Raw genomic sequence first — 26,605 nt, 5'->3', positions numbered from 1 at the left:
ATATATATATTGGCTGTTAGATAAGTTTAAATGTGGACATAAGTTACAGACAATTCACTGAAATACAATAAAAACATTTATTTTTTGTTTAATATTCTATTATGATTAAATGTGTTGCCAGTGAAAATAATTCTGCTTTCCATATTCTGCTTTCTATTCTTTTGTGAATTTCGTCCTTTTAAAACCACAATATTGATGTTTTAGCAGCACTTGTGTAGTTTATTTTTTCTGTTATTTTATTCTGTAGTTTATCTAATATAGACACGTTTAATCCAGGCAGCCAACACAATCATGGAGGCCCACTCTGACTCGTACAAACCACAGATAATCTTCCTCCAAGTGGAAAACTCAAAAAGCGAGCAGCACTTTTTTGTTGCACCGTGACGTCACGTTAATTGATTTGTTCATTAGAAACAAATTAAGGTTTGAAAAAGAGCCATTTAGCACCTTCTGCATGTTCTCTGCTTTATCGCAGGAGAACATTTGTTTCCAGCTTTGCCTCAAACGGACCTCTGGGTGGATAATTAGATTGGTTTTTGTCATTTAAGGTGAAAACAATCGATCCTCAAAAGGCCGCTCGCATCCATTTTAAAACGGATCTCATCCCAGGCTTTCCTCTTATTTACAGCAGATGCTGAAAGATGGCATAATTTAGAGATAATGTTGGGAAGCAAAATTTTGCAGCATGCAGCTCACATAACTGCACAGATTTCTGTTTGTGCCTCACTTTTAATGACTCTCTCAGCTGGAACTTTCTTTAGTGAGTTTTAATTTTTGCAGTCTTCAGATTTGGTGAGTGTGTGCAGAAAGGAGGCACCTAAATGAGTGAAGCTCCTCCAGCATCTGTTAGCTGCTAGGCTCATTTAGAACGCTGCATGGAAAATGCTCTTATGTGAATGTTCACTTTACTGGAAGTAATTTGATAGAGATAGATTTGCTGCTTCATATTAACAGGAAACTTCATACTGGCCTGGGAAACGTCTGGGCTTTGACTTCATGATGATCCCAGTCTGAAATAAGACTCCAGTCCTTCCTTCCTTTCTGTGTTTGTGTTCTTCCTTCCTCATAGTGATCTTTTGTATATAAATTTCAGATTGATCTTTAGGAAGTTAGACCCTAAAGCCTTGTGCCAACCACTGAGGGTTGGTACAAGGCTTGACTCTCTGGCAGCAGTGGCAGAGAGGAGAACCCTAAAGAAACTCGAGGCTATTATGGACAACACCAGCCACCCTCTGCACATTGTCATCAGCGGCCAGGAAAGCAGGTTCAGTGGGAGACTGCTTCTTCCAAAGTGCAGGACGGATAGACTAAGGAACTCCTTTGTGCCTAATGCAGTAAAACTCTTCAACTCCTCACTGGCTAACAGGAGTACAATAGAAACACAGGAACTATAAAATCAGGCTAAATGCTAATGTTAAAAAAAAAAGTTTAAGGATTTGATGTATTGGTGCTGTGTGGGAGACTGAACTACAATTTCCCTGAGGGTAAATCTCAAAGGGATGAATGAAGTTTCTTTCTATCTATCTATCTATCTATCTATCTATCTATCTATCTATCTATCTATCTATCTATCTATCTATCTATCTATCTATCTATCTATCTATCTGATAAGGAGAGTTGAGTCACTCACTGAGTGACGCATGCATCAGCCTGAAGCTGCCTCCATCTTTGTTTTGGTCTGCAGGGCGCTTCGAGACGGCTCTCTGCAGGTGGGCAACGAGGCGCCGGTGACAGGCTCATCTCCTCTCCGAGCCACGCAGCTGGACACAGACGGAGCGCTCTGGTTAGGTACGTCTCAACATTTAGAACTCCAAGTAGTTCTGAGTGTGTGTGTGCGTCTGTGTGTTGGTTCCCTCTAACTACTTGTGCAGCGCTGCCAAATAGGAGTAATAAACTCATTGTGGAGGAAGAGTAGAAAAAACTGATTGCAGTGTTTGCAGAAAAGCTCTTTTCATCACTGAGGTGAGAAATGAGAAAGTGTTTCTGACTAACTCCAAAGTTCTTCCTCTTCTGAATTCAAAATGACCAAACAGCCGGTTATCTACCTGGAGTTCAATTTGGCTTTGAGGAATGTTTTTTAAGAGAGCACTCTGAGGAAATATGGAAGTGGAGGCAAAATAAAGTCTGGCTCTTCCTAAAATGCAGAGTGAGTTTTGGAAAATGGAGGCAGTGTTTTCCGGCCGGGCCTCATGCTGAGCGCAGTCAGGTAGATGGGAGGCAGCACAGTGGAACAGGTGCTGATGGAGCCCTGCAGCACCAATAGCTAATCCTCACACAGCCTCCTATTGCCAGCGCTTCTTCATCCTAAATCCCTTTTCACCGTTCATCATTAATTCATCTGTAAATTGCATGGAATTAGTCGACTCTGATTCTGAGGCTCCCAATCCGATTAATGGGGGAAAGGACAGCGATGTAAAGAACCTGAGAAGGGAAATGAACTCATGATCCAACCAGACAGGACGGAGAGATGGTGGGATTTTAAAAAACCAAACTGAGGTGCAATGGCAGCCAGGTAAAACATTAAGAGGCAGGCTTAGCGTTGCAGGAATGCTGAATAAAGATGTTTCATGCTGATTTAGCTAGAAAGACTCTAATGGCAACTTTGAATTCGCTGACTTATAAAAGTAGCTCACACAGCAATTAGGAAATAAAGTCTTTCAACACTTCAAGGCTTAGTAATTCTTTATTTTTGTTTCAGCAGGTTTGAGATTAGCTGAAAAAGAAAAGGGACAAAAGTAATGAAGTCATAAGAAAAGCCAACAGTCAGAAAGGAAGCTAATACCAACATTGTTAGCAGTTAGCAGCTAACGCTAAGCAACTTAACAAACAGACCAATTTACTGAATGTGTAATTATGCTTCCTAAGACATGACAAAAAGATTCATATCTTTTTGTTTTATTTTTTCACAAATAGAGTAAAAGTTTTAAAAATCACAAACTAATTGTTTAGCAGATATCTGTCCAGGTTCAACTGGTCTGTATGTGTCTTATAGTTTACATGTTTAAGTCAAAGGTGGTCCATAAATACCATGTGTGTCACACTAATGAAGAAACAGACATATATCTCCTAGAATGTGTCCTAAAATGGTCTTTTCTTTAAGGAAATACTTTAGGTTTAGACAATTAGCTTATTTTTAAATTAGCAGTCAGTTTAAAATAATGAGCAAATTAGCTCTTTATTGTTTTGTGCTGTCAACACCTTTCATCTCATCGTGTTTCTCCTTTGTCATAGCTTAGTTTTCTGTAGCTGCTATTCAGTTTTTTTCGCTTTGATTTGAGAAACAGGCTGTCAGGCTGTCATGTCCGTCAGCGGCGCCTTCGTGTGAAACATCAAACACTGAGAAACCAAACCCAGCGCTCGCTCTGGCTGTTTGGAGCGGCACAATGTTTCAGGGAATTTTCAGCTTTAATTTGTTCACAGATCCAATCCCACATCCTGCCAGGATCGCTGCATGAGTTTTACACCAGATCAGTTTACTATTGACACGGTGATGAAACACTGCAGATGTCTGAAGCTCTGAATAGAAACAAAAATAACCTCTGAGGTTCCACTTTCTCTTATCTATAACCTCTGTAACAAGTTAAAGCCAGAAAACATGAACTGGTCACTCTAATTTAAAGTTATGTATATTGTTGAGATAAATATTCCTTAGCCAGACTAAGCACACACATTTTCAGCACACTTCTACATTCCGGTTGGATTATGGTTGAAATCAGAAATCATGGAGCTCATCACCATTGGTTAGTTTTCTCACATTAATCTGTTTTTCAGTCCACTAAGCAGTTGATGTTAGAGTCATTCCAGGAGCTCAGTGTTACCCATTATTCATTTCAGAACCAGTTTTGGTGTATTTGGAATTATTTTCCTGTTGGTTCTGTCCCAGTTTCGATAATCTGACCTGATCTGTAACTTAAACACAAAGGTTGGTATGAATGATGAGTCCAATCACCACTGGAACCAAAAATTTGGTTAATTGATAAAAACTGATTTATTGCCTAATTCCACCTTAAGAGAAGACATATTCCAGCGCATCATTAGGTTCTGATGTTTACTCTGAGGATTCCTCAGTGTTCTGGTCGGTGTGTTTTGCTGCGTGTGTCTGCATGTTCATGTTCATGTGTTCCTTCTTAGGCGGCCTGGAGGTGCTGGGCGTGGCGCGCCGGCTGCCCAAGGCCTACAGCACCGGCTTCGTTGGCTGCATCAAGGATGTGGTGGTGGACGGGGTGGACGTCCACCTGGTGGAGGACGCCTTGAACAGCCCCAAAATACTTCACTGCTCCGCCGCCAAATAACCAGGAAGAGAACGAGCACTGCGAAACCGGAGTAAACAACAAAACAAGAAACCCTCCCTCCATAACGCCCATGTCTCCTGCTGTAATTATTTTCTATTTTTGTATACTTTTCATTGCTTTTTATATGGGAAAATAATGAAATATGTTTTTAATTTGTGTTGGAATTCTTTTTTTGCCATTTTCTTCTGCATCTCCACTACACTTTATTTTTTCTTCCTTTTACAAATATTTGTGGAAAAAAAGCTATTTTCATTGTATTGATTTAGTTGTTACCTTAAAAACAACACGTTTTGTTTTTAATTTCTCATTACTTGAACGCGGTTCTGATCTCTGGCTGCTTTCTTGTCTTGGTGCCATCTCTACCAGCCACATTCCCTCCAAGCATGGCCGTTACATCTTTGTGTATTCCCCGTTCAGAGCCGCAGCGCTGTATGCATAGACTCTATCCTGGTATTATTAAGCCCTCTATATTTTCCTAATGAAATATCAACCGAGCTGCTACAGTGATTAAGTGCACTGTCCAGCCACTCCATCCACTCCCATCTCACAGCTACAAAGAAAGAAAGAAAAGATAAACCCGCTCTCTGGTCGACTCTCATCAGAGCCTTTAGTTTTTGAAATATGACTAACAACCGTGCCGCCGTGATGGAGAGAGCTCTGCGTCCCACAATGACTTATTTCATTAACCATGATTCATAGATACCCATAAATGTTATAAATATAGACTTCTATATATAAATAATACCTAAGACTGTGAATATGTAAGATGGGTTCTCTTCTGAGACTTGTGCTTTTCATGTACTGTTGTGCGTTCTGTTTCTACAATCAGCAGATGAACTAATGTTGACCACTATAAATGCATGCACTTCTGCAGTGTTGGTTAGAATCTGGATTTTTTGTTTTGTTTTGTTGACACTGTTTCAAAAAAAAAAAAAATCTAATTTGAGAAAAGTGTATTTTACTTCTTATGATTGCAGAAAGTACAGGATTGGAATTATGCTTTAAGGTTGTGATTTTTTGTTTGTTTTTGGTCTTTGGTGTTTTGTTTTGTTTGTTGGGAGCAGTTAGTTTTTGCAGGAACTCAATGAGTTGTTACCGGATCTGACCTTAAGGAGGCGCTAAAAGCAAAGGCTGAAGAAGAAGGACAGAGAGGTGAAACAAGGGGAGAGATACAACTCCTGGGAATATCCTGTAAAATAATCAGCTGTCGTCACTAAAAGACACGGAGAGAAATTAAAAAAGAAAACAAACTCCCCTAACTGTACTTGGGACTCAATTCATTTCTTTTTTTTTTATTCTGAGAACATTCCTGGAGGAACAGATTTTAGCTTCGGCTGTTGAGTGAAAGAGGGGTGATGGGTTGAAGGAGAAGCTGGTACGTTCTGAAGCCATAAAAGCCGCAAAAACGGACAAGAACACCCACAATCCCGCAGAACTCTGCACGTTAGCATAGCAAGGCAACGGACTGTTGCAACACGGAGCCGAACGCAATAAACTGAGCTGACTGACTTAAAGACACTTGTTTTGATATGAGAACCTTGGCAATATTCTGAGACTAAAATCATGCCTGTTTGTGGTCTTCTACTTTTTTTATCTTCTCACTTCTGTTTCTCCTTGAAGTCATCAGGCCACTTGTTTTTTTTTTTTTTTTTTTTTTTTTTTGTTTGTTTTTTTTTACAGCCCCCGCGGTTTTAAAAGTGTAAATTAAGCAAAAGTGTGATATGTGGAGGTTTCTGTTTTAGTAATATACACTGGAGCCATGTCTGACTTGTCTATTCACTCATGGATTGATATACTTCGACGTGGGAGCGATATCATCACCCTGAATTTTAGAGTTGTGTTGTGTGTGTCCATGCTCTGGGAAATCCCTTTCTGGTGTCCCAAGACTGGGTTTTATTTCTAACATTCTAGATCTTTGAATCGAACCCAAATGGGTTGCTCCTGTGTGGTTTTGGTGGAAACTGAATTGCCTTAAAAATAACCTGCCACCTTAGCTGTGAGCAGGCCATGAAGACATCACCCCATCTTACCGTTTCCTTCCTTTTAGCCAGTGTATTAGCCTCATTCCAATAATGTAAATGGAGTAATACATAATGATAATATTAGTAATAATCCCCAAACATAAAAAAAGATCCCAGAGGGTTTCTGCAAAAAAATTTTCTTAATCTATTTACTGTTTTTTGGATCTGTTTTCTGTTCCTTATTTATGTCTTCATGTGGATTATCCAACATGTCTGACCTCTGTAAACTACTGTCTGACTGTGCAGACCTCGTCAACGGGCAGTGCACCGAGTAAGAGTGGCATGACCTGAACATTACTAACTTTATGACCTTTGTCTTGTGTTCCTACCACCATGAAATAAAAATGTCAACCAGATCCACCTCTTTCTCCTTCCTCGTCTTTAATTGGAGTTTCTCAATGTCTCATTTTAAGATAGTTCTGGATTAAAATTTTCAATCAAGTTAATTCCAGCGTCTGTAATTAATCACAATCATATTTTTATTGAAAACTATTGACAAAATATGCAACATTTTAATTCAATCGAACTTTAGCATTTTATAGTGCTACTATGTACTACTATGTACACTTCAAGTGATTCAGGAACCCCTGATTGAACCTCTTTGAAAGTTTGTTTAGAAATGTGGTTGGTGGGCGCTGACATTATTGACATTACGGCTTGAGTAGCTCACAGGTAAAAAAAAGTTTTTTCATAATTTAGAAACCACAAGAGTCTTTTCCAGTTTTTCATCAAATTGTTTTTTGGAAGGAAAATTAGTTCCCAGTGACCTAACTTGGCGACTTTGGCGTCATTGGTCCGTTAGATTCACGGGCGTACTAGAAACGCGAACACAAGGTTCCGCTCTGACCTTTTTTTTTTTTTTTTTTTTAATGAAAAAAAGCGATTAATTGCGTTAATGAATTAATCAATTTTGAGTGCCTTAAAATCAATGTAATTAATCGAAGAAGAAACATTTAATAAATTTGGATTAGATGTAGACAGACCACCGTCTGTTGTAGGTTCTATCTTTTCCTTTTTCCTTTTCTTTTCCTTTCTCTTTTAGCCTTTTTTAACTGCTTACACGCACATGCTGCAGCTTACACCATGTTTGTGTGTCTGCCGGCAGTCATACATAAACAGACTGAAACTGATCAGACTGCCCTTTAGGGAGGGTACAGACTGCAGAAAAGAATAAAAAGCTAAACTTGCCTACAATCCTTGCCTCACTTGGTTCCATCCATAAGGTTTGCCAAGTGTGGCCCCAGCGCTGGACGGTGAATGTAACTGTACCTGATCCATTTGTATGACATGCGTGGCTTGTCACATTTGATCATTTTTAAGCATTAAAGCCTGCTTTTATATATAACCAAATCTAATTATTTATGAAGGTAATTTACACTCGGGTTCTGGTCGGGTCCTGAAACTGGTAAACGGACCCGGTGGAGCACAGAGACAAAAATGAATGAACTCCAACATGTCTATGTAATGTCTAAGTATTTGGCAAATAGAGAGAAGTAATCAAACAAGCAGCTAAGTGGCCCTAGTAACTGGGAAGATGGTCAGACTTGATTTGAATATAGATGGGGCTATACTCATTATATCTATAACAATATAGATATTGTTGTAGATATATATAGGACAATCCTGGAAGAAAACCAGTTAGAGGCTGAAAAGGATAGGAGACTGAGGCGTATGTTCCAGTGTTGTAGTACTCGAGATCGGTCTTGGTCTCGAGACCATTTTTTGATGGTCTCGGTCTCGTCTTGGTCTCAGGCGCTGAGGACTCTGCATTTTATTTCAAGATCAGTCAATATCGCAACTGTGAACATATCACTAAAAGTACAGCATACTGTCCAGTTTATTTGTTAACATCGTTGTTTTCAGAGGATGCTAAACGCACCGATTAAAATCCAAGCAATAACCGTGTTTCTGTTACTCCTCCCTTCCCTCCCCATCTTTCACTCGCACGTGGCGCTCTGAGACATGCGCAGTGGTTTCCTCTGAGCGGCAGAAGATGTCTGTCTAATTGTCAGTAATAGAATATCGCTGCATAAATCATAAGAAATCCGATGGCCACAACTAACTCAGCAGTGCTTCGCTTTCACAGACGGTGGAGACAACGTCTAACTTTTTTCGTCACTTAGAAAAGTAGCTCAAAGAAAGGTAAGCTCCGTTAACGTGATGTTAGCAAAGCTAGCTGTATAGAGACACTAAGCATTTGTGATGGAAAAAAAGTCACTCACTGCACTTAATTATTGTGCGGAGGTGTTGACTGACTTGTCCCAGATATGGGACAACGCTGTGTCCAAAAGTCTGCAATATAATGATGTGATATTCAGGAACAGTCCGGTTCTTCTGAACGGCTCTTTACTTAGAAAATAGGACTGGAGTGTCACTGAGAGCCGTTCTTTGTTGTTGTAATGCTCTGCGTACACTGCAGTAGCTATCATTATTTTATGTAATTATGTACATTGATATTTTTTTAATTAACAAATAAATAAAACACAAGAATGAAAGAGCACTCTGAGCATGCACATTGCTCTATGATTGTTTTCATTCAAAGTGGCAGCTGTAATGTGTGCCATGGTGTCAGACTACCTGGCTTCATGTAGCGGAAGAGAGGGTGAAAACGCCTTGTGCTTGGTTACTTCTTGCTTTTTGCTCCTTGGTCAGTGTTCATAGTTGAGGGTTGTTTACCGTCAGGGTATTGCCTCAATTGCTATGTTTAATGGTGCAGACAGTGGTGGTTTCTGACATGAGCAATATGGGCAAACACCCAGGGTGTTATCTTAGGGATGGCACGAGACCACCACGGATTGTAGCACAAAGATGGAAGCAAAGCAGAACAAAGTTTGTTTTGCTTTTAATATTGGTAAAATGTATTAAGTATTTAATATCTAGGTGTTTTTATGAGAATATGGATCTTTGAGATCAGTTTGAGAAGCAATTTTGATCATATTTCACCATTTTATCGTGTCCTGTAGCGTGGGGCGCTGGTCTTGGTCTTGACTCGGNAAATAGTCTCTTCCTGGGGCTATGGTGGCGCAGGGGCAAAGCACAACCCATGTATTGAGGCCTTAGTCCTCATGCCGGTGGTTGCAGGTTTAATTCCCAGTCTGGTGACATTTGCTGCATGTCTTCTTTTTCTTTCCTGTCAAACTACTTTCAAATAAAGGCCACTAGAACCAACAAAACCTTAAAAAAATAGTCTCTTCCTTTCACACCTTCCTGACAAAAGGTTGGCAGAAGAGATGGCACTTACTGAAAAAATGTTTCCTGACTGACCTTTTTAAGGTTAAGACCATGAGAGATGTTGTCCGCAGTCATAAAGGCTGCCAGTAAGTGGGTGATGGCTCCAGCCTCACCACAGTGCGGCCTGAATGTGAACGTGTTCAATCCTCTCTGTCTAAAGAGCAAGAAGGAAGCATGTAAACAGAAAAACATCCCCAAAGATACAGCCAACATGAGCTTTACTTCAAGAGTCAGATGAATTGTGCTTGAAAGCAAAGATACTGACCTACGCAGCTGGTTAAGAACAGCAATGTTGGCATACATGTAGTAGATATAATAAGTGTAGGAGGGGTTCTTGACAATGTCCCACTCTTCTGGTTTTGGACTTTTTGTGGAGAACATGTGGCCACTGTGTTTGGACTCATCGTCCACACTGTCAAATCCTGTCACCTGCACAACAAGAGGAAAACAGCTTACCTTCAATACAATACTAACGTTTCATTTTAGGGCAATCTTTATCTCGTTATTTAGAGTGTTTTCAAAATAATAATTTCCTAAGATCTGTCTTAATATTTAGATTTTCATCTTGACTCACGTGCTTAAGGAAGATACTGAGCTCTGGGTTGGACTGTGGATCAATGGTGGCCTGAAACACGGGAAGGAAAATGTTCTCCAACATTTTGCCAAAGTGTGGTACAAAGTTCCTGCCTCTGAAGATGTCACTGAGGTTGAAACAACAGAAAAAGAACATCATTTACCCTTCTGGACCACTATCAGCATTACAGAGTTTATTACATACAAAATAGGTTCAGGGTTTTAGATAACTTTAAACGTATCCAAAACAGGAAAAATGTACGTTAAAAATGCTACAGAGGCGGTCATTCTATAAAATTATGAAAACTTACTAGATTCTGGGGACTTGAATCATCCATTTGAGGTTGGGGGAGAAGACTCTGTGCTTTACAAACCAACTGGAGAGTTTACCCCACTCATTAGGATTACAACCATAGATAGACAGACGGGGCTCAGCATACTGGTACTTGGCTTCCTCCAGGTCACTGGCTACTTCCTGTAGTCAGATCAAGGTCAGATAAAGCTCAACATATTTCAAGACTATATGCATCATAATGAATTGACACTTTTTTAATTTAGTTTTTGAAATTTCACATAGTTATTATTTTACATGTGTATGTAACAATAATGCCACTTTTCAGGTTTCCTGAATCTTTTTAACTAATGAAGTGCTACGGATTTCACTGTCAAAACCTAATTCTGCTTAAACAGAATTACAGTAGCTTGATAAAACAACCTATCTGCAGATACTCCTTTTAGGCCTCATTTGATACCTTCGGCTAACTAAACCAAAAGGACCACATCCTAAAAAAGAGAATCTCTAAATGGTTTTAATGCTTGATTCAGACTGGTAACTAATACAATAAAAAATGCTGTCGATAAACACTGTAGGAACTTATATGCCATCATTATCTTAAAATGCTAACAAGTGCTAACTTTAGCATGTTTGGTAAGATAAGCTAACTCTGACTATTCTCCTAGCAGCACTATGTAAACTGTCATAATCTAAAATTGCACCAATCCCTAATAATTTACTAACGAAACATTAACAACTAACAAAAATTACTAATTTAATCCACTAGACCTAATTTTGGTAAAATGCTAGGATTCATTCTTATGCTAATTAGTTGAAATTATGATAATTGCATGTTAGCAAACAGTAGCTGTAAAAAAGTAGCTTTGGATAATAAAAAAAAGTACCTTTGATTTAAAACATGTCCTATTATGCTCAATTTAGATGTTGGCTAACTTTGGTGCTTCAGGGAAAAATATTTACACTGTAAACTACGATTATAGCACAATAACGGGCGTCTTTAGCATATGGTAACATTAGTTTATTTGCACATCCAATGCTAGCACATCAATGTAGCTAGCATTGGCTAGCTACATTGATACATCGGTATTTATGCTATCAATATCATAACATGATAAGCTACAATGCTCAAATGAAAACTTACAGATATGTTTGCATTTACAACTATAGGATATTTTCTGTGAGAGCTTCCTTTACACTTTTGTCCTGTAAAAATCAATATAAATGCATTTTAAAACAGTACTCATTGCATTCCAGAATTAAGTTTGTACGAGCAGACCTTAATAATAGTGGCAAAATATTCGCCACTGATGTGATTTTCGGTCTTCAGGTAGAGGTCCCGCAGCTCGCTGGCTCCTACAGGGTTGTACTTAGCATTGAACTTATCGAAACGTTGGAATGTTTGTCTCCCCTTCAGAAAAAAAGTTCATAAACACATTTCATAAAAATTTTTCTAACAGTCTGTAGATGTTGAATATTTTTTATATATTAAGTACGCACTCATTCATGTTAATTTGACCTTTTAAATTTTTTAAACGGTATATTTTAACATCCAATTGATGCGATCTATTCCTAAAAGGAACTTACAGCATGCACGTCCAAAGAGTCCACGGTGAGGTCGTATGGATGCAGATTGAGGGACTCAAACAGCTCCCTCATGGTGACCTCCCTCCCTTTAAGGTTGTGCACCACCCGGTCAGCATCCACACGGTAAGACCTTTTGATGAAGCGCAGCAGATGCTTCTGGTTCATGCAGGCAGCAGCATGGATGTGGGTGTCCACCTGAAACACCACGGCAATAACAGATTATAACTGTTTCGCTTGGTGTAATTCTTGAATGTGGTCACTAGAGGGAGCCACAGCAGAGGAACAGTTTGAGTAACAGCTTTCCTCATGTTTTCAATATTATCCCTTTTAACTGTTTTTTTTTTATAACCTACAGGTAATTTAATGTTTAATTAATTATTACGCGTTATGTTTTGTGTTAGTCTATAATCGTTCAAAGTAGTCTGTGTTTGCAGAAATTGTTGCAGTACCTTCCTGCAGTTGTAGAAATCCCTGTGGGGGTTCATCTTCAGCTCCTTCAGCTCCTCCATCTCGTTCAACATCTCATGCACATTGAACTTGGACATGAGGAACTTCAGACGCCTGTGAGTGTAAGTCTTCCTGCAAAATAAATACAAGCATGTAGAAAATTCTAAGAAATTAAACTCTATTTATGGGCGATACAGCAAAGAGTTTTTGTAAATGGTGAGTAGACGTAAATCCGACAATCTTCTGATCAAAAGATTTACTTAAGAACAAATCTGCATAAAAACACATCAGGTAGAACATCACTGAGGCAGGGGTTTTTGCATGTTAAACCATGCTAAAAACCCATGTGTGTCAATCACCTCTAGTTCAAGAGAAATTATAGTTTTCATAACGTTTAGAGAGTGAAAGTTAAGTAGACGTTTCAGAATGGACTCACGTTGGGCCCTGAGCAATCAGCGCAATGAGGAAGTTCATGTCATCAATGAAGGTGCTGTAGTCTGGATGAGGCAGGTCCTTGGGTTGATGCTTGTCAGCAGCTGCAGCGTCGTTGTACACATACATGAGGCCGTCCTTCATACGAGCCACATAGCCAAGATTCTCTGGCAGATCTGAGGTGCCCAAAGGGTCCTCCCCATCTTTTGGAGGAGCATTGAAGACTGAGGATTCAACGATTTGGTAGAAAGAAAAGCCATTAAGTCAAAGAATAAATCTTGTTTTGTGGATGATGCTTGTCTGCTTCTTTTTCTTTTAAGGTTTTATTGGCTCTAGTGGCCTTTATTTGATAGTTAATTGACAGGAAAGTTGGTAATGAGAGATGGGGAAAGACATGCAGCAAAGGTCCGCCAGGCCAGGAATCAAACCTGTGAAGGCTGAGTCAAGGACTAAGGCCTCCATACATGGGTTGTGCTTAACCCCTGCACCACCACAGCACAGCCTGCTTGTCTGTTTTAGATAAAATCACGATACTAGTCTTTCTGTCTTCTCACCTGGCTGCACCTCATCTTCAACTTTGAACGTGTTTCCCTCTATCTGACTGAGGAACTGGGAGGCTGTTCTGGGAAAGTGCTGATAGGCTAGCCTCATGTATTTCTCCCTGATGGTTAAAGCACGGTACAGACCCTTACAAGACAATTCAAAGTCATCCATGGTCACCTGCTCAGAAGAGAAAAAACAGACAAAATATACAGTACATGTTTATTAAAAACATTTTTTAGAGTTGACCTCATCTGAAAGGCCAACTGAACTATTTTATGAATAAAAATATACAGTAGAAGGTCTGAGGTCTGACATATCCAGCTGGCCCAGTTTTTCAAAGGAGAGTAAATACTTCCAGTTTTGCTGGCTGGTATTATCTTAAATTTGATTTATGTATGTAAGGATCAGAAAAATTTACTTTGTTGAGCTGTATGTCGTGTTACAGCTCAACATCTATGACATACTCTATCAGTATGTCGTCAAAAACATACTGATAGAGTTGCCTTGATTCTTTCATGAATGTTTGAGAAATCCTATAATCTCCATGGCAACCACGCAGCTGTGCAAAATGCCTGGGTGGACATAGCCCCGCCTTTGAGAACAAAGCTCCTCTTCAGAGCTGCAGTTTCCAATGCCTCACAGAGCTCCCCTTCCCCATTCAGCTCCTTCAGACTAGCCAACAGCAATTAGCTCCACCTGCTGAGTTAATTATAGGAGCTATTCCTCAGAGCAACACTTGTAAAAATGTTATTAAAGGGTTAATAGAGGAGCAATGTCATGATGACTTTCTGAAAGCGGAGCTTCAGAAAGAGCAGGAGTTTTTAAAGAGACAGCAGCCCAATTTCAATGTTTTAAATTACGAAGTCAAATTTCTTTTAAGTCATGTTTGATATGTACAGCATTTTTATAACAACTGAAGGTAACATAGTTACTGACTGCGTTATAAAATGGTCCTATGTACCTGGAAAATACATAATATTGCCCCTTTGAAAAAGTGTAACAAGATGTAAAATAATCTATCAAATTTCACATAGATGTTTTCTATTTAAAATGGTAACTAGACTGAACTTTTCCAGTCACACTGACCAGTCAAAGCCACATTCACATACATTTGTACACCAGTGCACAGATCAGTGTGCGACATGTGACAGGGGTAAGGTGGAATCAAACCTATAACTACACACCCTACAAAATGTCTGTAGAATTTGTGTTGTTATTAGAGTAGGTGGGTTCATGCTAACTGGGAGACTTGCAGTTGCAGCAGACATAAGCCAGCTCATCTACAGCGTTCCTTTCCCGAACTGGAGATACCAAACTCATGTCCCTGAAACCTGAGCTCCGATCCGGCCCTGGCCTCTGGTGATGGCCGCTCATTCACTGAAACATGCAGTCAGTGAAATTTAATATCAGGGAAGTGAAAACAACACCTGTGATCAACATACTGCCAATTTTAAGTTTGCCATATATTTTGACACTTCTCTGTAATAAAAATACTCATCAGACCGATTATTCAGCAACAGACTATTAACATTTCTTCATTACAATGGCATCTCGACAAAAGTTCAGACTTGAAGAATTTAGGGAGTATGCTGTGTCAAAAAGCTTGGAGGAGAACAAGGCTTTATGAGGCCCTGGGCAGAATTAGATGGGGGGGCTACTTCCTGTTAAACCCACCATGATTTAGTACAGATTTGGTCAAATCCAAATCTGTACTAAATCACGGTGCCTTCAAGGCCTTCGACCTCGAAGGCACCAAGTTTTATTTTTTTTTACTCTTACCAGATTTGGATTTATTTTCAGATTTGAATTTAACATTTGTCTTCTGACTAATATTAGTAGTAATATTTATATTTTGGAAGCTGAGTCTGTGGAGGAAGCTAAAGATTAGCATGATGGTAACAGCGGCATTCCAACCTCATTTGTAATACTTTGAAAGTAAATAATAAATACTTTTCTCCTTCCCCACTTTCATTAAAATAAACGTATGCCACAATAAGTCACTAGTTTAGGCTTATGTAGTGTAGTTGAGCTTCGAGTCTTCCAGCTCGTTCCAGGAAGTAGACTGTACCCCAGCAGCGTAGTCACCAACGATGGCCACTCTCTGGAAGTCAGGGACCTCCAGATAGGTGGGGGTGTCCACCAACACCGGGGCAGCAGCTGCCTGGGGGGCGGCCATGGTACGGCTGCGCTGAAGCTTTTTGCTGTTAGCCGGAGACAAACATCACAAACACTTCAGTGAGCTCACTCTTACACTTTGAACTATGTGAGCTAACTCTGAATTTAAAAATCTGGATTTTTTATCTTATTTTATTTTGCGGCGTGCTCCGTCTCACCGTTTCTCTGCATTATCATCAGCATGCAGGTGGTGTGCCATCTCCTGGTGAAGGATGGGACAGTCTTCAGCCACATCAAACAGCGAGATTTCATCTCGCACCTGCTCGTCTTTAGTCTCTGATGCAAAGACCTTCTCAGCAAAGGCCCTCATGTTGTCATCAGTCTCTGTCGGGCGTGACAAACGTTTTTACTAACTCAAATGTATAGTCCGTGACCCCATGCAGGACTGGACAGCTCTGCTCAAACCACATTCAGGACCAACTTCTAATCTAGTTTGCAGAAACATGACAGCCATATACATGACGGTCACATGTAAAGCTTATTTAAACTGATGCATACAGACTTCTTAACATGCGTTGAATAGATATGACCAAAGACTGACTCAAACACTACAAATCTGCAACTCTGACAACAGATCTATAGATTTAATATCTTCAACACACAAGTCCAGACTTGTATGTTTAACCCTCTTTTGCAAGTATCTTTGCTTTCAAGGTGTCAGACTTTCTTGTAACCATAGCAGTCAAACCAATCGTTCTCCGGAGTTTTTGAAAGTTTGGGAAACCAAGAAGGCCTGACTCCTTGCAAGGACTAGATAAAAAAGAAAAAGGGACAGTTCTGGAAGTGAGTCTGATTGATAGATGATATTAGAAAGAAGGGCGAGTGTCTGGTTGTTACATGCTCCTATTTTACAGCCAACAAAGTCTAAAACAACATGACGAATCCAACATGGAGCTGAAAATGATGCTTGGCTTTTGAACTTCCATACTTACTCTGTTGAACTGATTGTACCGTTCAGGAAAGTTGCGTCAAACAAAATAAAAATCACAAAAAGAGAGGGTTAGAAATACATCAGTTAGAAATGTTATAATCATGTAAACAACCACATATTAAAATTAAAGAATCATAGATGTTCTACTTCAGTAAGAAATGATGGGAAACTGGAGGTTAGATGAGGGTTTAGGAGTGTGAGGATGATCATGAAAACGGCTTATGAAGTCAACAGCTTCTTCATGAGTTAAATCAGTGAATTCATAAAGAGATGGTAACTGCATTTTCACAACACATGCAAAAGATTTCTGATTTCCCAGCAGAGCAACTTTGAGTCAAATAAACAAGAACTGGAAAAAAATATGCTGTAGATTTTACAGGCACTTACAGATGCTTTAAGAACCATTTGTGAAAATCTTGTTCCAACTGTTTAGGTCAATAACTTGTGATTGAGTTTGAGTTTGTTGTGCGAATGTCCTGAAAGCAGTTCATTCTGAAAATGGTGTGCTGTTTCCACATTCAGTTCATTTATCATAAATATGACTTCTTCTGTTCAAAGCTTTCATTACTTTTTTATAAAATAAACTTTTTCAAAGTGAATTTTTACTAAACAGAAAATGAGTGGGGGACCTCTGTGTTATATGAAGAAGTAAAAACATAAATGTTAGTGAACCTTCAGTAGTTGTGGAATATTTCAATTACAATTCCAACCATTTGCATAAAGTGGCTTTGCTTTCATTTTTTGGTCTAAAACTAAATAAAATAATTAAGAATACATTTGTTTTGACTTTTTTTGTTTATTTTGAAGGTTTAAAAAAATCTCCAGCTGTGCTTGAAAAGCTCTTTGTTTAGTGGAAACTAATCCAGCTGCTGTAAGTATTTCAGATTTTGAATGAGAAGTGATTAAATGAAGAGTAGAATAGAATAGAATTTATTACCATTTGCACAGATGTATAAGCACATTGGAATTCTTCTGTTTCTCCAAATATTTAAAAAAATAGAAAATAAATATAAGATAAAATGGGCACATAAAATCAGAAAGCTATTAGGATGATGTTAGCATGACTGTAGCATGACTGTGGCTTGACCTTAGCATGACGATAATGTTAGCATGATGTCAGTATGACATTATCCTGAATTGCTGTGCATCAAATGCCAAGTTCAGTCTTACAGAAGGCTGCAGGAGGGTTTATTTTAGTGAACCTAACAGGTAACATTGTTGCCAGCCCCCATTCCACATGACCATGCCACCCTGAGTGGGAAGCCATATCTCTAATATCATGAGCTGGCTCTGGAAGAAAAGCTATTTGCTTCTGGCTGATTTGTGTTATTTGGTCATTCACCTTTGATTTGATTTGAGTTTTGATCCACACTGTTGTAGAACTATCAGACTAAATCCCATTCTCCACCAACTACATTACATTACACTACATGCCAGATGCCTCCTGCCTGGTAAAGGCAAGCCTATTATTAGCTCCCATCAGAGCTCTGGTTCAAAATTAACCTTCTTCATGCTGCAGATCTGATACAACCAAAGAAATCAGAAGAGGTTGGATGAGCCAAGATAAGAAGTATAAAACTACTCGATCCGCGCTCATCCCGCATTAATCAAGGAATCTCAGCTGACAAGTCACTTCTATCATCATCCTGCTGCACCTTCAGAGGTGATATTGAAGCAGTTACTATATTCTGCTTTATTATAGCTTTATCAAATCCCCCTGACTGTTGCAGCAATAAATGATAAGAACTCGCTACAAGTCAAGATCAATCTTTAATTTGAAATGAAGTGCATCAGAACCAAAGTGAACTGGCAGATAAAGTTGACAGCGAGGATGTGAATTTACTATGAAAAGCTAAAAGATGTGATGTGTTTACTGACGTGGGTAGAGTATCCAAAGACTGCACTGATGAATAAAAAAAGTAATTGGTCAAAAATCTACTCTGGTCCTGATTGATCAAAACATCAAACATTTAATATTTTAAAATTACATCAGTAGACTCACCAGAATGTAAAATTATTTGTACATTGAGGTATTTTAATGACCAAAATTGAAATAATTAATATAAAAGAAATAAATTAAAATATTAATATAAAAGAACATAGTGACAAATGACAAAATCAGGGAAAAGAAAACAGTTCTCCAGATAAATTTCTTTCAATGTAAAACTTATGAAACTTTAACAAAGCTTGTAGGTGTGTGTCTGGTGGATTTTTGGTCAAAACAAGTTTGTTCTTAATTCAGTGAAGTTACTCAAATAAGAGTAGAGATACTTCTACTTCTGCTCAACTCTGTGCATTTCATGCTGATGCCTTTTCTCAAGTTTTCTAATGTTTCTCCATCCTGCAGGTTATTTTTTAAAATACAAAATAAAAACAAAAAGTTCAGCAGGATGACCACATCTTTTGTGGAACACCTGAGAGAATGCCATGAAAAGCTTCAGTCCTCCAGTCGTGACAGCCTGCGGTTGCTATGCCAACACTCACCTGGCACCTGGACTTTGGGCATGGCGGCGGCGTTGCAGAAGTCGCTTCCTGTGGAAAGGAGAGGAGGTCAGTGCGCCGGAGTGAAGCCCCCTGCGTGGAGCCGGCTCAGTTAAATCGAGTCTGTCTCACGTGTCCGCAGGACGCGCTGCGCCCCACATGAACGTGCCTTCATGTAAGAGGGGGCGGGGGGGGGGTTGCCATCTATTTTAGGGTGTCTGTGTGCACCCAGGTTCACTGACAGGCATAATGTTTTCATAAAGTGATGAGTGTGCGTGTGTGTGTGTGTGTGTGTGGCAGTCCGTGTTACATAACATCCTAACAGCAGCAAGGGACAGTAAAGCTGATTGGTTGGTGCTCAGCTGATATTTAATGGAGGGTCATAAAACACCTTGGTGACCAATAAAAAGAGAAAGAATGAAGAATCCTGCTGAAGTTTCCAGGAGAAATTCAGAAAATATTGTCTCATTTTTTGTGACTGTTTAATTTTGATCTGAAAAATCTGTTTATTATGGTTTACTTGGGTTATTCTGATTTTCCATCCATCTTTGGAAAATCAGAAGCCCACAGCTCATCTGTGGGACTTGTTGCCTTCCTAAACCAGCAGCATTGCTTCTAGAATGAAGACATTCTTGAAATACTCTGTCTTGCCTCTTGAACTTCTCTTATTTTGTAGGACAACAAACTTTAATTTGTGTTAGTGAATTTTGATCACCACACAGATGTGAGGAGGATTGAGAGTGATATTTGTTAATATGTTTTTAATAATTAAAATCTGAAAAGTGAATCTGTCTCTGTCTGCTGTCAAATAAAGTCCAGTGAAGCTAGCTGACTTTGAGAGTCTGATCATTATTAAGCAGGATAAACCTGTGTGGATTTAATCCCAGATTAAATGGAGCTTTTATGTGAAGTATTTCTGGTTTAGTTTTCAGTACACATTTCTTACAAGTAGCTTTTTAGCATGATGTACATCAATAATTATTTAATATTGATTTAAAAAATGTTCTAAATAAAATGATTGAAAGTGTCATAAATGAAATAATCAGCCAGTGGAACAAGAACTTTTTCCATCAACATTAAGGAATTATTTACTTAAAACAAGCTCATGTATCTTGCTGAAAAACTAACTTAGTTTTGTCTTATTTCAAGTGTACTAAGATATCTGCACTAGAAACTGGACCAAAAATACTTGGTAAGATTCAGTGTTTTTGTAGTGCAGAGTGTTGGAGAGCACTGGAAAACGAACAGCATCACATAGACCAGTGGTCCCCATAGTGGGTCCTGGAGGCCCGGCATCCTGCATGTTTTAGTCTCTCCCTGGGTTAGCTCACCTGGATCAAATGATGGCTCATTAGAGGTCTAAGAAGAACACTGACATGCTGAAAAGGTTGTTACTACCACCAGGGAGAGAACTAAAACATGCAGGATGTCGGGCCTCCAGGACCGACTTTGGGGACCACTGCTCTAAACCGAAAGAAGCTGCCCTCGTAACTCTGAAAGAGCTGCACAGTACCACGGCTCAGGAGGGCGACTAGATCAAAAGGAAAACTGAAGGTGAAATAAAGCGATGAGAAGTTTTCTTTGCAATTTACTTTAAGACTGCAGTCTTTCATATTAAACCATAGTTATGCAAAATAATGAATGTAGCAAAAACTGAACAATACAATTAATCACCCTGAAAACACAATTTCCACTGCAGGGTGGTGGCAGCATCATGCTATTGGGTGTGTTTCTTCAACAGAGAAAGGGAAGCTGGGGGGAGTTGATGGGAGCTGAACTCAGGGCAGTCTGGGAAGAAAACCTGCTGGATGCAGGAAAAGACTAATTAAAGCTTCAGCAACAGAAAACATAAACTCAGCGCTCAAATCAAACCACAGGAGTTAGAAGAGCCTACTCAAAGTCCAGATGCAATTGCAACTGAAATCACAAGAGCTGATGTCAGTATTAAATTCCTGACTGAACTCAGGTTGTTTAGTAACAATACATCAGTAAAACATTCAGTTTTTAAATATAAAATACTCTTCTACAAAGTATTAACAGCACACGTTAAAAGTTTAATTTGTTTTTTTACAAACATTCTCCCTCTACTTCACACTTAAACACAACTGTTTTGATGTATTACACTGAATCCTAATGAAATACATTGTTTGGGATTACACTTTGACAAAAAAAAATATGAAAAGGTTAAAGGGGGATGAAAACGTTCGGTAGGTAGGTGGTCCTAACTCCTTCCTCCACACATTTACTTATTTCATTGAAAAACAGCATTTTAATGTTTCTGGTTTGCTCAGATATGACAGAATATTTGCAGACATGCTGTCCTCTCATCCTGTGTGCTGCTTGAGAACACTTCACTGAACATCTATTTTTAGTTATGCAATCCTAAATGTCAAAGGTCCTCTTCCAGTACAACTTGTTAAAGAGATCAGGTTAGAAAAGACCAACGAATCGGGTCACTTTTCAAATACTGAAAAGTAATTATGTTTTTTTTCCTTTTTAATCCTAAATCAGAGGCAGATCCTAAATATTTTTGAAACCTCAATTGGAAAGTTTTTACTGCAGTAAATTCCAGGCTAAAACTTCCAGTCTGTTTCATAATCAGATTTTACACATCAGATTCTGACTGTACCATCTGAACAAAAAAACTATGTTCAACATTATATTTTTGTTCCAATGACTCATTTACTAAAATCTGACTAGATATGTCCCAGTTATCTTCATTGTACTTCATCTGAAAATTAAATCTTAAAGTTGCAGACAGAACGTTTCCTGTTTGGCCTCAACATTACAAAAATGTAACACTGCGCAATTACAAAAAGATTTACTCCAGGTAACTGAAATGACAGCTTCTCTGAAGAATCTGTCTGGACGAGATCAGACTGTTCCTGACCGTGAAGTTTAGACCATAAGACCCATGTTTTACAACCAAGTGAGGCGTTCAAGTTCATGCGGCTCATGTTACCCTGATTCTCCCTTAGCCGTACTGTGAGTACTGGATTACAAGGGTTTTCCCTCTACTGCTCAGGAAGTCGTAAAGGTGAAAACAGCAGCATAAACAAAGTTCCTTCTCTTCATGCTGAATATTCCACAGTGCAGACATGAACAAGTATTAAAAATGTTTTTCACTGTAATTGAATCAAACCAGCATAATTTTTAATGAAGCAGAACCACCGCCTTGAGCACCCCACCTGTGGTTTTCTGATCCCCTCAGCCCACAAAAAACCGTCTGGACTGGGTTCCCTCTCTGTAAATCTCTCATTTCTGTTGGGCAAGATAAGTTCTAAGAAGAAGAGGAGAGGTTGTTTTTCTACCATCTTTGAGGCCTTTGCTAGCTCAGATCTATTAAATTCTGCTGAGTACTTCTCAGTACTATGATCGCCAGACAGAATGTTCAGTTCACTTAGGAGTGACTTTCAGTCTGTCTTTAACCTGCAGAGGTTCAGTTAGCTCACCATTATGATGGTGACAGTGTGGCAGTAAACCCACTGACTTGATGCTCTGCTGTCTGTCCTACAGCTAGCCAACCACAGCTACGTCTGTTGGTTTCATCAGTTCATCCAGAAAATAACTTGTCTTAAAGGGTTTGCTTGATCTTTAATTATGGATTTCAACAATATTTACCATGTTGACAAGATATTTTACTCATAGATATCCTACATTGGCTACAGTTCTTTAATGTGGTTTGATTTTTCTTGATGGTGCATCTTTCAAACATATCATTGTGTGCGTGCGTGTTAGGACTTTGGTGTGAATTGAGTTCAGGTTAGGTTTGAGGTTAGCCAGGTACCGGTAATGGTTTAAGGTCAAGGTATAGAAATGAATGAGAAATTAATGCAAATGCTTGTGAAAATAGAAAGACATACTTTGGTGTGAGTACTTGTTTAGTTATTGTATTTAGGACCATTACTGACATATTTACTAAACTTCTCTAGACCAGTGGATCTTATGGGGACCAAAGCCCAGTCACAGTAAGGTGGATCACTGGTTTGGGGTTGGAGGTAAGTTTTTAAAGACCTGGGGTACGAATTAGGTTGTAGGATGTGTTATTCCTCAGAGCTAACCCTCAGAGCTAACCCTAGCTCTGAGGAATAAGGGAATGCACAGATCAGGCTGGACAGAGTTGGAGGTTGTTTACATGTTCTGTTTGACTTGCTATCACGCTTCCTGTTGAAAAGATAAAAAGGAACACCCAGAGCTATAAAACATCTCTGTTAAAAATAAATAAATAAACCAAAACAGCAAAAGATAAGCCATGCCATTCTAATGTCACAAACTCAGCCAAATATTTTGGAAAAAATACAGTGGATCACAAGATAATTCAAAATGTGTTAAATTAAACATAAAAATGATGGCCATCTCTGAATTTACAATTTGAATTTGCTATAGACATGAGGCAGCTGCTGATGTGAATCATTTTTCCTGAGTATCATTTTGTTTTGTTGCACAACATAAAAACCCAATCCATTAAAGATTCTGTTTGTACCATTATGAAATGGTATCCCAGTTCTTAATCATTAGTGTACGAGTCCAACTGCAGACCAGGTATTCAAACAGGTGCATGTGGAGATTCTGTGTGGTGTAAAAAGGTCCAAAGCAGATTTAAGAGTCTTGTATTTCCATGTTTTTTCCCACCACCTTCTAGTGTTATTGTGCTCCAGGGTGAGGTACTAACCCCCATCAGTCTGTGTACTGGTGTATGAATGTGTGTGTGAATGTGGCTCAAGTGTAAAGTACTCTCAGTGGTTGCTATGAATTTGCTATAGACATGTAGAAAAGTAGAAAAGTCACATATAAATTCAGTCTATTTATATTCCCCAGTGTTAAAAACTTGTCCACAGAACTGAGAAAAAGACTGAGGCAAACCAGACAAAAGCTTCAGATGAGCTATAAAGCTTCCATTAAGACAGCAGTAGCGGTAACTACTATTTGCTGCATTCAGTGTTTGTGTTTTCTTTTTTTCTAAATGCTAATCATGCAAGATGGGTGGGATCTTAAAGTGTCCCTAGTGGAAGCTGCCTTAAGGAATTTTAATGAGCTTTAATTGCTCTGCTGTTCCTCTCGGCCACAACATCCATATCAAGACTGAGCAGGTCCGAGGATCATTTCTACAGACGGAACAACCAGGTAGGTCTCTATGATTCTCTTAGCAAAGCTGTACTAACAAGATGACTTGCTTTGGTAAAGAAAGATTAACCCACTTCCAGGCCAGTCCCAAACATGATGGACTGATAGATTACTGTAGCGCCATTAAGGGTCATTAAACTGTCTCCACAACTTCCTCAAGAGAAACAACAAGGTTCTCCATTTAGTCAGAGAGCAACTCTTTTACAGATCAAGAACTGGGCAGAATGGAAGTGAAGGTGTCTGTCAAAGGCATCCCACGTGTTGTGTGTGGAGTTACAGAGGAGACAACGTGCCAAGACGTGGTACTAGTGTTGGCTCAATCTCTTGGTAAGTATCTTTATGAGTCCACACACTGCTGAAACTATGTCAGATGTGTTGGCTAAACACCGTCGCTGTCCTTTTTCAGGGCAGCCAGGACGCTATGCCTTGCGAGAGAAGTTCAAAGACTTTGAGCGGTGCATGACCCCCAATGAACGACTTCTGGAGACATTGAAGAAATATGGGGAACAGGCCAAGGAGGTCCAGCTCAGTCTCCAACACGGTGGGGTCTCCGCTTGGGATGAAATGGGCAAAGTGAAAGTTGGCAGATACCAGCCTTGTCCGCCACTGAGACGGAAAGACGTTGGGTCTAAAATGCGGAGAGGCAGCGGTTCCCTAAGCTTGCACCGCCAAAGTTTGCCTCCATTGACCTGTTTGAGAGAAGAGGTCGAGCAGAAGAAAGATGCTCTGAAGATGCCTAGAAGAAAGTCTCTGACTCTCATGGAGGAAGCCTGGGAATGGCTGGAAAGTCTTGGCAAAGGAAAGGTCTACAATACGACTTGTGACAAGCCAAGGAAGAAGAGGATTGATAAAAGGGGACGGGCCTCTTTGGATTTGTCCCTTTTTGCCACAAAAGAACATCAAGATCAAAGCAGCAGAGGTATAGACAGAGGTCAGAAAAGTTCAAAATCAGACTTTGACCATCAAACATCCTGCTGCATCAGTAATCAGACCAAGGAGAAAAGCAGGCGCTCAAAGAACACCCAAGAGGTAAAATCTGACCTGAGCACCTCAATCTGCACACCGGCAACCCAAGATGAGAAAAATCGTCTTAGAGACTCAATCATATGTCAGCTGCTGTGCTTGCAGGATTTACAAGTCCAGATAACAAACACAGACAAACAGATTTTGGACCTCGAGCAGAAGCAGAAAGCTAAAAGAGCTGAAGAAGAAGTCCAAGAGAGGCTTGTGGCTGAGGAGATGGAATACATCAAATTTTGGGAGAATGAACTGAAAGCTGAGGAGAGTTACGAGAAAGATTTGCAGCGTCAGTTCCTCGAGATGAGAGCCAAGGCTGCAGATTGCAAAGCTAAACTGGAGGAGTACAGGCGCAAAATGCAGGGCTTGGATTTTTTTGGCAATCTGAACATTGCTCAAGAAGACCGGAGGGTTTTAGAAGCTCGTGAAAAAGTCGCAACCAAGATATTCAACAGTTCAAAAAAGGAAGAAAATCTGGAAGGATCCGAGGCCAGTGTGGAAGGAAATGTCAACAGGAAGTTCCTGCCCAAAGAAGAGCACAGCACCCCTCATGCTCTAGTTCCTCCAAATCAGATAAGAGAGCGGCGGCCCACGGGACCCACCGAGCTGAGGGAGTGGTGGAAGCGTTGGTCAGAAGCTCAAAAGGCTCAACCCCAGGATGAAAGGAAGGTGATCCACCGCTCTGAGCTCACCATTTACCTGAGGGGTACCAAGGTTTAGGACCAGCTCACAACGATCCAAACTCCCGTTTGTGACATCACCATGAGATCTCCACCAGGACATCTTCAATGAACCAGAGCAACATTATTCTGCTTTCACTGCTATATTATCCTTCGCATGACAACAGGTTCATGTTTACACTCTAAAGGCTTTAACTGCCATTCTTATGCACCTGGAACTTTGTGAATCACCAAACACATAACTGATTCTCTAATTTTACTTGTGTGTACTTTGTATCCAGTACTTTCTGAACCTGTTGGATTACGGATTAAAAGGAGTGAATTTTAAAAAGAGCGCTTTCTTGACAAGTGTGTATTAATAAGCCCCAGTTAAGGCTTAAATGTACAAAAAAGTACAATTTAAACTATATTCTCAGGTTATCTTTGATATTAAATTCTGTATTATGAAACATTTAAAAATAAAAATCAACTCCAAGATTGCAAATACTTTTTCACAGCACTGAAAAAGTATTTTCAGTGCTTATCTGAAAATAAGTTTTTGTACTAATTTTACATTTAATTTCAACCATTTCCAAGTCTTAATTTTCACATTTTATTGTGTAGTTTATTTCATTTACAGCTAGTATTTGCATGGTAAGAAAATATTTTCCTGCGTATAGCTTTTGGTTGCCCGGGTCATTCAGTCACCACAAGGTGGGGCTGCAGTGCCTTCCTTAGATTGCTGCGCTTTGATACAAAATAAAGCAAATAGACATGGAATGCATGTCGAGTTCCACCAA

The 26,605-nt window shown here is 39.5% G+C and overlaps 3 protein-coding genes across 6 annotated transcripts in view; 2 read left to right on the top strand and 1 right to left on the bottom strand.

Moving 5' to 3' along the window:
* The window catches only part of ampd1 (adenosine monophosphate deaminase 1 (isoform M)), a 22,913-nt gene extending 3,803 nt beyond the window's left edge, over positions 1–19,110 (bottom strand). The window contains exons 1-13 of one of the 3 annotated variants that reach the window (XM_015024146.1): positions 19,009–19,110; positions 16,526–16,534; positions 15,752–15,917; positions 15,487–15,619; positions 13,430–13,595; positions 12,880–13,099; positions 12,446–12,575; positions 11,997–12,191; positions 11,689–11,820; positions 10,429–10,592; positions 10,119–10,245; positions 9,810–9,973; positions 9,578–9,698 (exon numbers count right to left, since the gene is read on the bottom strand). In XM_015024146.1, the coding sequence (XP_014879632.1) occupies positions 9,578–9,698; positions 9,810–9,973; positions 10,119–10,245; positions 10,429–10,592; positions 11,689–11,820; positions 11,997–12,191; positions 12,446–12,575; positions 12,880–13,099; positions 13,430–13,595; positions 15,487–15,619; positions 15,752–15,917; positions 16,526–16,534; positions 19,009–19,030 (1,749 nt within the window). In that variant the 5' untranslated portion in view covers positions 19,031–19,110. The remainder of the gene's footprint in view (positions 1–9,577; positions 9,699–9,809; positions 9,974–10,118; positions 10,246–10,428; positions 10,593–11,688; positions 11,821–11,996; positions 12,192–12,445; positions 12,576–12,879; positions 13,100–13,429; positions 13,596–15,486; positions 15,620–15,751; positions 15,918–16,525; positions 16,535–19,008) is intronic. The other 2 variants (XM_015024148.1, XM_015024147.1) reach the window with 2 other exon arrangements.
* Positions 1,556–4,349, top strand: LOC106941208 (agrin-like). The gene is made up of 2 exons (XM_015024149.1): positions 1,556–1,788; positions 4,132–4,349. The coding sequence occupies exons 1-2, from the start codon at positions 1,641–1,643 to the stop codon at positions 4,290–4,292; spliced, it is 309 nt and encodes a 102-aa protein (XP_014879635.1). The 5' UTR covers positions 1,556–1,640; the 3' UTR covers positions 4,293–4,349.
* A 3,210-nt stretch (positions 19,111–22,320) lies between the features above and the next one.
* rassf11 (Ras association domain family member 11) lies at positions 22,321–26,306 on the top strand. Of its 2 annotated transcripts, XM_015024143.1 has the most exons (3): positions 22,321–24,129; positions 24,337–24,456; positions 24,536–26,306. In XM_015024143.1, the coding sequence occupies exons 1-3, from the start codon at positions 24,036–24,038 to the stop codon at positions 25,864–25,866; spliced, it is 1,545 nt and encodes a 514-aa protein (XP_014879629.1). In that variant the 5' UTR covers positions 22,321–24,035; the 3' UTR covers positions 25,867–26,306. The 2 variants fall into 2 exon arrangements, with proteins under 2 accessions (XP_014879629.1, XP_014879630.1); XM_015024144.1 differs by having other exon boundaries at positions 22,321–24,456.
* Positions 26,307–26,605: the final 299 nt, after the last annotated feature.

Source organism: Poecilia latipinna, unplaced genomic scaffold (assembly GCF_001443285.1).
Source record: "Poecilia latipinna isolate Pla-1442-1.1 unplaced genomic scaffold, P_latipinna-1.0 Scaffold3548, whole genome shotgun sequence".
Taxonomy (NCBI): Eukaryota; Metazoa; Chordata; class Actinopteri; order Cyprinodontiformes; family Poeciliidae; genus Poecilia; species Poecilia latipinna.
This window is presented reverse-complemented; position numbering and strand designations above follow the sequence as displayed.

Excerpts from the sequence above, each read along its gene's own strand:
- LOC106941208 (XM_015024149.1), top strand. The coding sequence starts at position 1,641 with ATGCATCAGCCTGAAGCTGCCTCCATCTTTGTTTTGGTCTGCAGGGCG. Across the intron at positions 1,789-4,131 it reads AGACGGAGCGCTCTGGTTAG|GCGGCCTGGAGGTGCTGGGC; the intron begins GTACGTCTCAAC and ends GTTCCTTCTTAG.
- rassf11 (XM_015024143.1), top strand. The coding sequence starts at position 24,036 with ATGAGCTTTAATTGCTCTGCTGTTCCTCTCGGCCACAACATCCATATC. Across the intron at positions 24,130-24,336 it reads TCTACAGACGGAACAACCAG|ATCAAGAACTGGGCAGAATG; the intron begins GTAGGTCTCTAT and ends ACTCTTTTACAG. Across the intron at positions 24,457-24,535 it reads AGTGTTGGCTCAATCTCTTG|GGCAGCCAGGACGCTATGCC; the intron begins GTAAGTATCTTT and ends GTCCTTTTTCAG.